Source organism: Narcine bancroftii, chromosome 5 (assembly GCF_036971445.1).
Source record: "Narcine bancroftii isolate sNarBan1 chromosome 5, sNarBan1.hap1, whole genome shotgun sequence".
In the NCBI taxonomy this organism is placed as follows: Eukaryota; Metazoa; Chordata; class Chondrichthyes; order Torpediniformes; family Narcinidae; genus Narcine; species Narcine bancroftii.
The window spans coordinates 186167138-186179589 of NC_091473.1; the positions used below are offsets into that span (position 1 = coordinate 186167138).

Here is a 12452-nt window from a genome sequence, read left to right on the forward strand (position 1 = left end):
AACGTACAAAATCCTTACAGATTTGAACCCAGGTCGCTGGCACTGTAACACTGTTTATGCTAATCGTGAGCAGTGACAATTTGTTCTGATTTGTTGCATGAGGAACAAAGGCAACCAGGGAGATGGGAGACCCACCGAGGGGTGGACTTAAAACTGGGAAGGAGACGATATCGGACCCACATCCTCTCTGTGTGACCGGTTCCAACCAGAAGTGCTTACTTGTTCCATCATCCGGCTCGAAGCTGCCAGAGCTGTTCCACGTTGGATTGGCATTCCCGTAGTACTCGTCCGAGTTGGCAGGATCCGTGTAATCGGCAGGATTGAATGTCCTGAAACAAAGACACAGAACGCCTGAGGCTTAGCCACCTCGGGCGAGAGCGCAGCAGCCCCCCCACTTCCATCTTGGCATGGCAGCAAAGGCAGCGCAGTTTCAGAGATAACCGTGGCTCAGCCGGATGGTTGTGGAGGCCTTCGGAGTACCTTAGGCGCAAATCCCTCTGCCCTGAGCGTTCCAGGGCAGTGCCAAACAAGTGGGCCCTGCCGCCCAGCACGCTGGAAATTAAATACAGCTCCTGGGTTGTAAATTACCAGAGAAGGATCCTGAGAGAGTAATGCTATTTTTTGGAGAGCAGGGTTCCAGGTATCATCCCACAAGGAGGTAACCCCCCCCGCCCCCCACAAACCCTGGCTTCACCAAAGGCACACTTGCGGCATTCACAGACATCACTTTATGAATGAGATACCGAAGCCAGGCTGCGGGGGAAAAGTTTCCACGGACATCAGTGCCTCATCCATGGGGGTTAATGTATTTCCTGCACGGACCTCCCTCAGGAGGTGGGTTAGCCTGCCCAAGAGGCAGACGAGCCTCCTTTAAAAAAATAATTTTCATGAAACCGATAACTCTGTAGACATTGCGACTGCAGCAGATACATCTGTGATCTGTTCTGGCTGTATCCCAGAATGGACGCATGTCAGAATGACCCTGTATCCTTGTTATAGTTTGCCATCAAAGCTAGCTATCGCGAGAGGTGTTACTTTCCATAGATAGGCCCGACCTTCACCGTAATCGTGTCGTTTTTATATTTTTTAAATTTTATTTCACCCCCTCCCCCTTTGAATCAGGTCCAAGTGTCTGTGCTCTCTCAGCGTGGTGTCGCCTTGGAGGTTAAGTTGCCAATTTTGTCATTAGAGCAGTTGGGTGGGGGGGAGAACACTGGGCTCACAGGATGAACCCACCAAGGTAGGGCGACCAGGGCTCACTGAGCTGTCGGCCTGAACGAAATTGCTGGAAGTTTGGGTTGCATTTGCAGGTTGCCTGTAGGAGCCAGCGGAGAGAGGCGGATAGGAGGAGGGAAGGGGAGGAGGTGGAGATAAGATGAGTGGAAAGTGACAGGGGGGCATTATGTGCTTTGGATACATGTCCGCAGCTGTCATAGAACGGTCGCTGCCCAGGGAACAAAACGGCAGTTGTTTGCAAAACACTGCAAGTTGGAACAGTGGGTGACAATCTTTAGGATGAGACAGAGATCGGATCCAGCTAATCATCATCGGGGAGGGGGGGCGGGGGGGTTTCAGTCGTATATGTGGATGGCCGCAAGTTACAAAGGTTGTAAGTCAGGGAATACCTGTACACAAAAATACTGAGGAAAAAATCAGCAGGTCTCTCCACCTCCATAGGAAGCAAAGATATACAGTACAACACCGATTATCCAAAATCTCATTCTCCAAAATCCTCAGTTAACCAAAGTTTCCGATAAATGAGGACCTCTGGCTCCTGGTGCCGAAGCAGTGAACCTTGAGCTCTCCCGGCAGCAGTGGGGACCTCGGGCTCCTGGTGGGGAACTGTTGGTGATTGGCGGTGGCCAGCACTTTTTTTATTTTAATGCTTAAAGCCTTACCTTGTAGTTTAAACATGGTTAAAAGTCATTTGCTGTTGCTATTGGGCTGTTTTTTTTTAAAAATGACCAGTTCTCAGAAAAGAAAATTCTGAAATAGGCTCAGTCCCGACCATTTGGATAATTGGAGTTGTACTGCACGACCAATGTTTCAGGCCTGAGCCCTTCATCAAGGTAGGAGAAGAGAGAAGGCAGGTGTCTGAATAAAGAGGTAGGAAGGGGCAGGGGAAGGAGCACCAGCCAACAGGCAAAAGACCACAGGTCGACATGGATAGAGAGCAAAAGAAAAAAAAAAAACAATTGATTGGTAGAGGGGGTGGTGGAGGACTGAAGACATAGAGAAAGAGAGGAAAAAGGGGTGGTAAGGTGGAGAAAACAGGTGGGAAGAGAGAGTGAGACAGATACACAGAGACATGGGGTGGGGAGCTAGAAGAAAGGAGACACAGGGATAGGGAGCAAGGGTGTCTTGGGGGGGGCTAATATAAACTGGAGAAATCTGTGGATGGGAAAGGGCTGAATGGGTTTGGGCCTAATGTAGGCAAGTGGAACTAAAGTAGGAGTGCATGTGGTTCAGGACATATAAGCAAGGATTCCCTGCTGTGGCCCTCCATAATAGCCACTGAACCTGGTAGGGGGGGGGGGGGAGGGAGGGAGGGATACTCCATGGGATGCACAGAGACACAAACGACTGGAGAGAGACAAAGTGAGTCAGGCGGAGTGAGGGTTGGGAACGGAAGGGACCGTCAACGTTCGCAGCCGAGACCCTCCGCCCGCCCCAACAGGAGCTGATCAACCTGCCGAGCCCCTTCCAGCAGTTTGCTTTTAGTTAGTGGACGGAGTGGCCGTGGGGCATCTCAAAACAGCCAATGCAAGTCTTCAAGCGCCAAATTTCAATCATCTGGTTGAGAGGACCAGATATCAATTCCTTCGGGAAAGCGTCGTGAAGAAACCATCTGCTCAAGGACAGTTAAGCCAGCGTGTTACACACCCTGTGAAGTAAACCAGTTGGTGGAGTGCAATTTAGCTTCCGTAGTTCAGAAATCCAAAGGGACAAGGAGGATGCTTCCCTCAGAAACGTCAACACTTGCCCCGTACATAATTCCAGGTATTCAGCATCAGAAATTTCCTCTGATATCAAGAGTGGCTTGAATCTAGACCTGAGAAGCTTTGCTATCTTAAAATTCCTTGGAAACTGACTTCTTTATGGACCGATTTTGCTGCAAAGTTTATGAAAAGCAACTTACCCCATTCCTTGGGCAGAAAACCTTCCACCTCTTCGGCCCAAACCTAGGGAACAGAAGAGAATTGGATATGCAAGGCTTATCGCTACCAACAAGGAAATCCTGGTCCCATTTCCCCACGTCTACATCAAGAGCAGACCGGATGAGTGAAGCCAGGCACGGGGAGGGGAGAGGTTCTGCTCCTGATAGGGAATTGCAGGAGGCACTGAACATAGCTCAGAACGTCGACCAAACTCTCCATACCCCTCCTTCGCCCCCCTCTACAACCTCCCGCTGCCTGGGATCTGTCCCACCCCATCTTCTTCCATCGGGGATGAGGCTCAAGCCTGTGAAAGGGCACACCAATGGGCTCGGTCCCCACAGCCATCAGGCTCCTGAATAAACCCCACGACAGGTACTTTCATGCTACCCTTGCTTGATTGCACTGTCATCCTCTTTTTGACAAATTGTGCTCTTTACATAAATGTTGGAGAAGCCCGTTAAAGTCCGCTCCGAGCAGAAGCCTTCCGACCTAAACTGAGAAATTTCTTCGGCCAGAGGTAGATGAATCTGTGGAATTTGTTGCCACAGGCTGTTGTGGAGGCCAGGTCAATGGGTGTATTTAAAGCTTGATTAGCCAGGGCATCAAAGGTTATGGGGAGAGGGCCGGGCAGTGGGACTATGGGAAAATTGATTAGCTCATGATTGAATGGCGGGGCAGACTTAATGGGCTGAATGGCCGATATCTACTCGTATGACTTATGGTGGGAGCTCACATATCCTGAAAAGGCTCCAGGACAAGACAGAGAAGACTGCATGGCAGAGGGGCAGGACTCTGGGCTGAGGCCTCTGCCCCACGGATATTCAAATGGGCTGCTGCAGGAAGGACATCACAAAACTGGAACGGGTGCAGGGTGACGAGCTGAAAAACCCTCCCGTGTCACCCCCAACACCCCTGAGACACTTAGCCCAATTACAGAAAAAGAGTATACACCAAGAACCATGGGCAGCATGCTATTACAATGCCAGGCTCCAATCCGGAGCTGTCAGTAAGGAGTTTGTACATTCTCTCCCATGCCCGGGTGGATTTCCTCTGGGTGCTCTGGTTTCCTCTCTCCCTCCTGAAACATACAGCGTTGTTGTTAATTGGGCATTATGGGTCTCAATGGGCTTCTACCAGGCTGTAAATAAAACAATACTCAGGACTGAGTTTGGGAACAACAATACTAACCCCACCCCCTGCCACCCCCTCCCCCCCCCCACCCCCCGAGTGCAAAACCCTCCAAATGGTAGTGGACACAGCCCAGGACATCACAGGCAAAACCCTCCCCACTACTGAATACATCTACAAGGAACACTGCAGAGATCATCGAGGATCCGTGCCACCCAGCACACACTCTGTTCTCGCTACTATCATCAGGAATGAGGTATCAGTGCCACGAGACTCGCACAACCAGGTTCAGGGATAGCTGCTACCCCTCCACCATCAGACCCCTCAATAACAAACTCAATCAGGGACTCATTTAAGGACTCTTATTTCTTTTTGTTCTCTCTTTATTGCACAGTTTGTTTACATGTTTTATGCGTATTTTTTCACTACCAATTAATGGTAATTCTGCTACACCTGCAGATAAAAGGAATCTCAGGGTTGTATGTACTCTGATAATAAATCTGAACAGAAGATGATGGTGAACACACTGACTCCCTGAGGGAGGTTACCTCAACACCGCGTTCTAAAGCGTGCTTACCTCTGCCTCTGCCACGTCCTCGCCTTCCTCTCTCGGAGGTCCTGCCGAAGGTTCCACTGCTCTTTGCTCCGTCGAGCCCGTTCTCCTGACCTCGAACTGCACAGTGGAGGAAACCCATCCGAGGGGAGGGTTACATGTTACCAGGTTGCTCGGTAACCCAAGAGGGGGCATCCGCTAAACAATCCCCACGTCTACGAATCGCTCGACACCAAGTGCTCTCGTGGTCAGGGAGATGGAAAAAGAAAATGGCGGTGCTGCTGCAACCACTGGTGTGGACCAGGGAGAGCAGGGAGTGGAGACGCAGCACTGGTCCGCAGAGTCCACTGCCCAGTCATGACTCCAACAGCTCCATACGGGCTGTTAGAGCAGCCAGTGGTGTATTTATTTTTTTAAAACTCCCCCAACCATAAAGGTTTGTGCCCAAGATGGTGGTGCCTGTGTTCGGCAGCATACTATGAGAGGTTGCATACTCCGGGGGAGCAGCAGATCACCAGAAATGAGAACACCCGCAAACCCCCCACCCACCCCCCGGCGATTGAGAAGCCTAAGACAAACCTACAGGATGGCGACCACGGCAGCAGTCCTAACAGGATATCGGTTTTAGATGGGTGCCTGGAGTGCATTGACAGGGTGTGTTGGTAGAGGCTGGTACTAGAGGGACATTTAAAAGGCTCAAGATAAGCACATGAAGCTATAAAAATAAAGGGTTATAGGCATGAGGAAGGGAAGGGTTAGATTGTTGAGATGGTTTACATAGGTCGCCTCAACATTATGGGCTGAAGGGCCGGTACTGTGCTGACACGGTAGCAACGTCACATGCTGGCGAATGTGTTGAAGGTGAGATGATGTGTGAGGCAAGGTTTATTTTGCGTGAAGAATTAGTAGGTGTGTGGAAATGCATTGTCGGGGATGGTGTTGGAGGCTGGTACAATAGGGACATTCAGACAGGCCCGTGGATGCAAGAGAAATTAGAGGGTTCTGGATGTGAGGGAGGGAAAAACTCATTCGCTGTAGTGTCTTACACAAAAGGGTTGGAGAAACTCAGCAGGTCATGCACCAGCTGTGGGAAGATTAACGAATGTGGTGTAGGTTTACATTGGGTGGCACAACACAGTGGGCTGTACAGTGCTGGATGAAGGAGGGCTCGAGAGGGAATTTTACAAAATCCCTGGTATCCAGCACCTTTGGGGATTAGTAGATGCCGGTTAAGTGCATATTCCAGTTGCTTGAAATTTCATGCTGCGCAGATTGGCGAACAAACGGCAATTTTAAACTTCTGGTTTTTCACTATTTATTTTCTGTGATTTTTTTTGCCAGTTGCTTGAATTCCGGTATATCTGCCATGATGTAATGGCATAATAGATTCAATGGGCTCAATGGCCCAACTTCGCTCCAAGGTCCTGTGCTTTACATAAGTATGCTCAGCAGGTCAGGTAGCATCCATAGGGAGCAAGCCCAGGCCCAAAGCGTAGATGCTTCCTCACCTGCTTTGTGAGCTTGGATTCTGTGCACCTGCCCCAGCATCTGCAGACTCCCGCGGTGGGACTGTGAGAACACCCATCAAGACACTTACATTCTCGGCCCCGGCTGGTGCCCCTTCCTCTCCTGCCTCCACCCACGCGCCTTCGGCTAAACTCTCGGTCTCGGTCACGGATCTCTTTGCCCTCTTCGGTCCCTTCTGCCTGGCCAGCTTCCTTTTGTCCAGCCAAGCTCTTCTTCTTGCCCACCATTTCCCAAGAATCCTGCGGGGATGGGAGGAAAAACCACAGAGTGAGCAGAGGGGTGAAGAGGCCAGAGAAGGAACAACAAATCCTCAATTACAGAGGGACAGATTTTGGGTTTTTTTTTAAATGCTGAACCTTCTTCCCCAGGTGAGAGAACACTCATGTTTATTACTTGTACCTCCAAACAAAATAGTTTATCCAGACCACGATGCACACATGTACGCACAGGCAAGCACAGGCAAGGGCGTGCACGAGCACGCACACAAAAACCAAAAGTAAATGAACATAAAGATAGGATTTAAAATAAATATATATTACTATTTGGGAATTATTTACTTGGTTACAGGACAAAGTTCATCACAGCCTGTGGGAGCCTGCAACTTTGTCCACCCAAGTGCAAATTAAATTACTGCAATATGCCAAAACAGAAAAACTGTTTATAAACATCAGTTTGTGTAAAAAAAGCGATCCTTCCACAGAATTGACTTCAGTGGCCCTCGAGGTTACGGCTCGAGTTAGTTCAAGTTATCATCTGGTTGTATATATGGAACCCGACACACATACATACACAATCACAGACATACACAAAGATAGAATTTTTTTTAAAGTTATACTTTGGGGTGGTTTACTTGGTTACATCAGTCTCACAGCTTCCAGAAAGAAGCCATCCACCAGTCTGGCAGTCCTGATTTTAACGCTCCTGACCCTCCTTCCTGACGGTAGTGGGTCAAAGATCCTGTGTGATGGTTGGAAAGATCTGTGATAACTCTTTGAACCCTATTTAAGCAACACTCCTGGTGACTTTATTCTCTGGAGTACAGAGACAGCCATTCTTTTTTGAAATTTTTTATTTTTCACACTATAAACCATATTGACAAAGATACATACAGACATTTTTCTTCTTAAATATATTGTGTTGTTTTCTCCCCCTTTTTCCCCCCTCCCTTCCCTCCTTCCCTCACCCCCTTCCCCATTTATTTGAAGTTCAATCTATAAGATACATTAAACCCGTTAAACAATGTTGTCACTTAATAAAAATAAACAAGAAATTTTACTGAGTCAGTTCTTTTCATTATCTTCTCCTTCTGTCATTTTAGGTGGTGGAAGTCCACGGTAGGATTTCTCTATTGTATTTCATGTATGGCTCCAATATTTGTTCGAATATTGTAATGTTATTTCTTAAATTATAGGTTATTTTTTCTAATGGAATACATTTATTCATTTCTATGTACCATTGTTATATTCTCAAGTTGTCTTCTAATTTCCAGGTTGACATAATACTTTTTTTGCTACAGCTAGGGCTATCATAACAAATCTTTTTTGTGCACCATCCAAATCGAGTCCAAATTCTTTGTTTCTTATATTACTTAGGAGGAAGATCTTTGGGTTTTTTGGTATATTGCTTTTTGTGATTTTATTTAATATCTAGTTTAGATCTTCCCAAAATTTTTCCACTTTCTCACATGTCCAAATTGCATGAATTGTTGTTCCCGTTTCCTTTTTACAGCGAAAACATCTGTCTGATACTGTTGGGTCCCATTTATTTAACTTTTGAGGTGTGATGTATAGCCTGTGTATCCAGTTATATTGTATCATGCGTAACCTCGTGTTTATTGTATTTCTCATAGTTCTGGAGCATAACTTCTCCCATGTTTCAATCTTTATCTTTATGTTTAGATCTTGTTCTCATTTTTGTTTAGGTTTACCATTTGTTTCCTCGTTCTCCTTTTCTTGCAGTTTAATGTACATGTTTGTTACAAATTTTTTAATTATCATTGTGTCTGTAATCACATATTCAAAATTTCTTCCTTCTGGTAACCTCAGACTGTTTCCCAATTTGTCCTTCAAGTAGGATTTCAGTTGGTAGTATGCAAACATTGTATCGTGAGTTATATTATATTTATCCTTCATTTGTTCAAAGGATAATAATTTATTTCCCGAAAAACAATTTTCTATTCTTTTGATCCCTTTTCTCTCCCATTCTCTAAAGGAAAGGTTATCTATTGTGAAAGGGATTAGCTGATTTTGCGTCAATATTAGTTTTGGTAATTGGTAATTTGTTTTATTCTTTTCTACATGAATCTTCTTCCAAATGTTGAGCAGATGATGCAATCCCGGTGAATTCCTACGTTGCACCAATTTTTCATCCCAATTATATAATATATGTTCAGGTATCTTCTCCCCTATTTTATCTAGTTCTAATCTGGTCCAATCTGGTTTTTCCTTTGTTTGATAAAAATTTGATAGGTATCTTAATTGTGCGGCTCTATAATAATTCTTAAAGTTTGGTAGTTGTAAGTCTCCTTGTTTGTACCATTCTGTTAATTTATCTACTGCTATCCTCAGTTTCACCCCTTTCCACAAGAATTTCCTTACTATTTTCTTTATCTCCTTGAAGAATTTCTCTGTTAGGTGTATTGGTAATGACTGAAATAGGTATTGTATCCTTGGGAAAATATTCATTTTAATACAGTTTATCCTTCCTATCAGTGTTAGTGGTAAGTCCTCCTAATGCTCTAAGTCGTCTTGTAATTTTTTCATTAATGGATGATAATTGAGTTTATATAGATGGCCGAGGTTTTTATTTAGTTGTATACCTAGGTATCGCATTGCTTGTGTTTGCCATCTAAATGGCGATTCTTTCTTAAACTTTGTGAAATCCGCATTATTCATTGGCATTGCTTCACTTTTATTTGCATTGATCTTGTACCCCGATACTGCTCCATATTCCTTCAATTTCATATGTAATTCTTTTATTGATATTTCTGGTTCTGCAAATAGACTGATTTTATATTCCTTCTCTTTTATTTTTATCCCTTTTATTTTATTTTCTGTTCTTATCAGTTCTGCTAGTGGTTCTATAGCTAACGCGAACAGTAAGCGAGATAGTGGACATCCCTGCCTTGTTGATCAGCTCAAGTTAAATTGTTTTGATATATATCCATTTACTGTCACTTTCGCCAATGGCCCCTTATATAATGCTTTAATCCAATTAATATATTTCTCTGGTAGGCTGAATTTTTGTAGTACTTTGAATAAATAATTCCATTCTACTCTGTCAAAGGCCTTCTCTGCGTCTAAAGCAACCGCTACTGTTGGAGTTTTATTTCCTTCTTCTGTATGAATTAAGTTAATAAATTTACAGATATTCTCTATTGTTCGTCTTTTTTTAATAAATCCAGTTTGGCCTAGATTTACTATTTTTGGTACATAGTCGGCTAATCTGTTTGCTAATAGTTTAGCTATTATCTTATAATCTGTGTTAAGTAAAGATATTGGTCTATATGACGCTGGTGCAAGTGGATCTTTCCCTGTCTTTGGTATTACTGTAATTATTGCTGTTTTGCATGAATCTGGTAAGCTTTGTGTTTTATCAATCTGGTTGATTACTTTCAGGAGGGGAGGAATTAATAAGTCTTTAAATGTTTTATAGAATTCTATTGGGAATCCATCCTCTCTTGGTGTTTTATTGTTTGGTAATTTTTTTAATATCTCCTGTAATTCTTCTATTTCAAATGGTTTTATTAATTTATTTTGCTCCTCTGTTTGTAATTTCGGTAGTTCAATTTTAGTTAGAAATTCATCTATTTTGTCTTCTTTCCCTTCGTTTTCAGTTTGATATAATTGCTCATAGAATTCCCTGAAGTTTTCATTGATCTCCGTTGGATTATATGTAATTTGTTTGTCCTTTTTCCTTAATGCCAACACCATTCTTTTAGTTTGTTCTGTCTTAAGCTACCACGCTAGAATTTTGTGCGTTTTTTCTCCTAGCTCATAAAATTTCTGTTTTATCTTCATTATGTTCTTCTCCACTTTATATGTTTGTAGTGTTTCATATTTTATTTTTTTAAGTGCCAATTCTCTTCTTTTAGTTGTATCTTCCTTTACTGCTAATTCTTTTTCTATATTTGTTATTTCCCTTTCCAACTGTTCTGTTTCCCGATTGTAGTCCTTCTTCATCTTGGTTATATAACTTTATACTATGGGACGCTTTATATAACTATGGGACGCTTTATATAATTATGGGACGCTTTCATTGCGCCCCATAGTATAAACTTATCTTTCACTGATTCCGTATTTATTTCAAAGTACATTTTAATTTGTCGTTCAATGAATTCTCTAAAATCCTGTCTTTTAAGTAGCATGGGGTTTAATCTCCATCTATATATTCTTGGTGGGATGTCCTCTAGCTCTATTGCCAATAACAGGGGTGAGTGGTCCGATAATAGTCTAGCTTTATATTCTGTTTTCCTAACTCTCCCTTGAATGTGGGCTGATAACAGAAATAGGTCTATCCTTGAATATGTTTTATATCTACCCGAATAGTATATTCCTTTTCCTTTGGGTGTTGTTTCCTCCATATATCCAAAAGTTGCATTTCTTGCATCGATTTAATTATAAATTTGGTTACTTTGTTCTTTCTGTTAGTCTTTTTTCCAGTTTTACCCATGTTTGAGTCCAAATTAAGGTTAAAATCCCCTCCTATTAGTATGTTCCCTTGCGTATCTGCTATCTTCAAAAAGATATCTTGCATAAATTTTTGATCTTCTTCATTAGGTGAATTTACATTGAGTAAATTCCAAAATTCTGAATATATCTGACATTTTATCATTACATATCTCCCTGCTGGATCTATTATTTCCTCTTCTATTTTGATTGGTACATTTTTATTGATTAATATAGCTACTCCTCTGGCTTTTGAATTATATGATGCTGCTGTTACATGTCCTATCTAATCTCTCTTTAATTTCTTGTGTTCCGCTTCAGTTAGATGTGTTTCTTGTACGAATGCTATCTCATTTTTTTCTTTTTTCAGTAAATTTAACAGTTTCTTCCTTTTGATTTGGTGATGTATTCCATTAATATTTAAAGTCATATAGTTCAACATAGCCATTTCATACTTTGTTTATCTTTCCTTTCCGTTTCCTCATCACCACCTTCCCTTCTTATCCATTTCTGCTTTCTTTTTTTGAACACATTATAAGACAACATTTCTAAAACATAAGATATTTTCACTATTCTCATATCTAAAATTCCTTTAACCCCAATAGTCCCTCCCCTTCCTGAATTGCCCTTTGTCCCTTGTCGGGCAACCACATCTCCCCTCTCCATTTGGATTTGCGAATCCGCTCGCAAGTGTCAACTGATTTCGCAGTGATTGTAATTCTTCCCCACGCAGCCCCCCCAGAAAAGATTTTAATCTTCATATATAACAAAGGTCACTCTCTTAATTCCCTCCTTACTTCCTTTCTTCCCTTTCTTTCCCTTCTTTCCCTTCTTAGTTCTTACCTATACTCTATTTTTTATATATACACACACATATATATATATATATATATACATACACACATATACATATATATATTATATACACACACATATAGTTTGTTGTCATTTTTGTTCTTGTTACATCTCTTCATCTCTCTGTCTGTTTTGTAGTTGTTTTGCAAATTTTCGTGGTTCTTCCTGATCCGAGAATAGTTTGTTTTGCTGTCCCGGAATAACTATTTTAAGTATTGCTGGGTATTTTAACATAAATTTATAACCTTTTTTCCATAGGGTCGTTTTTGCTGCATTGAACTCCTTCCTCTTCTTCAGGAGTTCAAAACTTATATCTGGATAGAAAAAAATTTTTTGACCCTTGTATTCCAGTGGTTTTTTGTCTTCTCTTATTTTATTCATTGCCTTCTCCAATATATTTTCTCTTGTTGTATATCTTAGGAATTTTACTAAAATGGATCTTGGTTTTTGTTGTGGTTGTGGTTTAGGGGCTAATGTTCTGTGTGCCCTTTCTATTTCCATTTCTTCCTGAAATTCATGTCTTCCTAGGACCCTGGGGATCCATTCTTTAATAAATTCTTTCAT

The 12452-nt window shown here is 42.6% G+C and overlaps 1 protein-coding gene across 7 annotated transcripts in view; it reads right to left on the reverse strand.

Annotated features, from left to right (window-relative positions):
* Nucleotides 1-12452, reverse strand: part of ubap2l (ubiquitin associated protein 2-like) — a 131467-nt gene that overhangs the window by 59779 nt on the left and 59236 nt on the right. For all 7 annotated transcript variants that reach the window (XM_069940160.1, XM_069940164.1, XM_069940163.1 and 4 more), the window contains 4 exons: nucleotides 6437-6605; nucleotides 4864-4959; nucleotides 3140-3182; nucleotides 220-329 (listed from right to left, as the gene is read on the reverse strand). In XM_069940160.1, the coding sequence (XP_069796261.1) occupies nucleotides 220-329; nucleotides 3140-3182; nucleotides 4864-4959; nucleotides 6437-6605 (418 nt within the window). The remainder of the gene's footprint in view (nucleotides 1-219; nucleotides 330-3139; nucleotides 3183-4863; nucleotides 4960-6436; nucleotides 6606-12452) is intronic.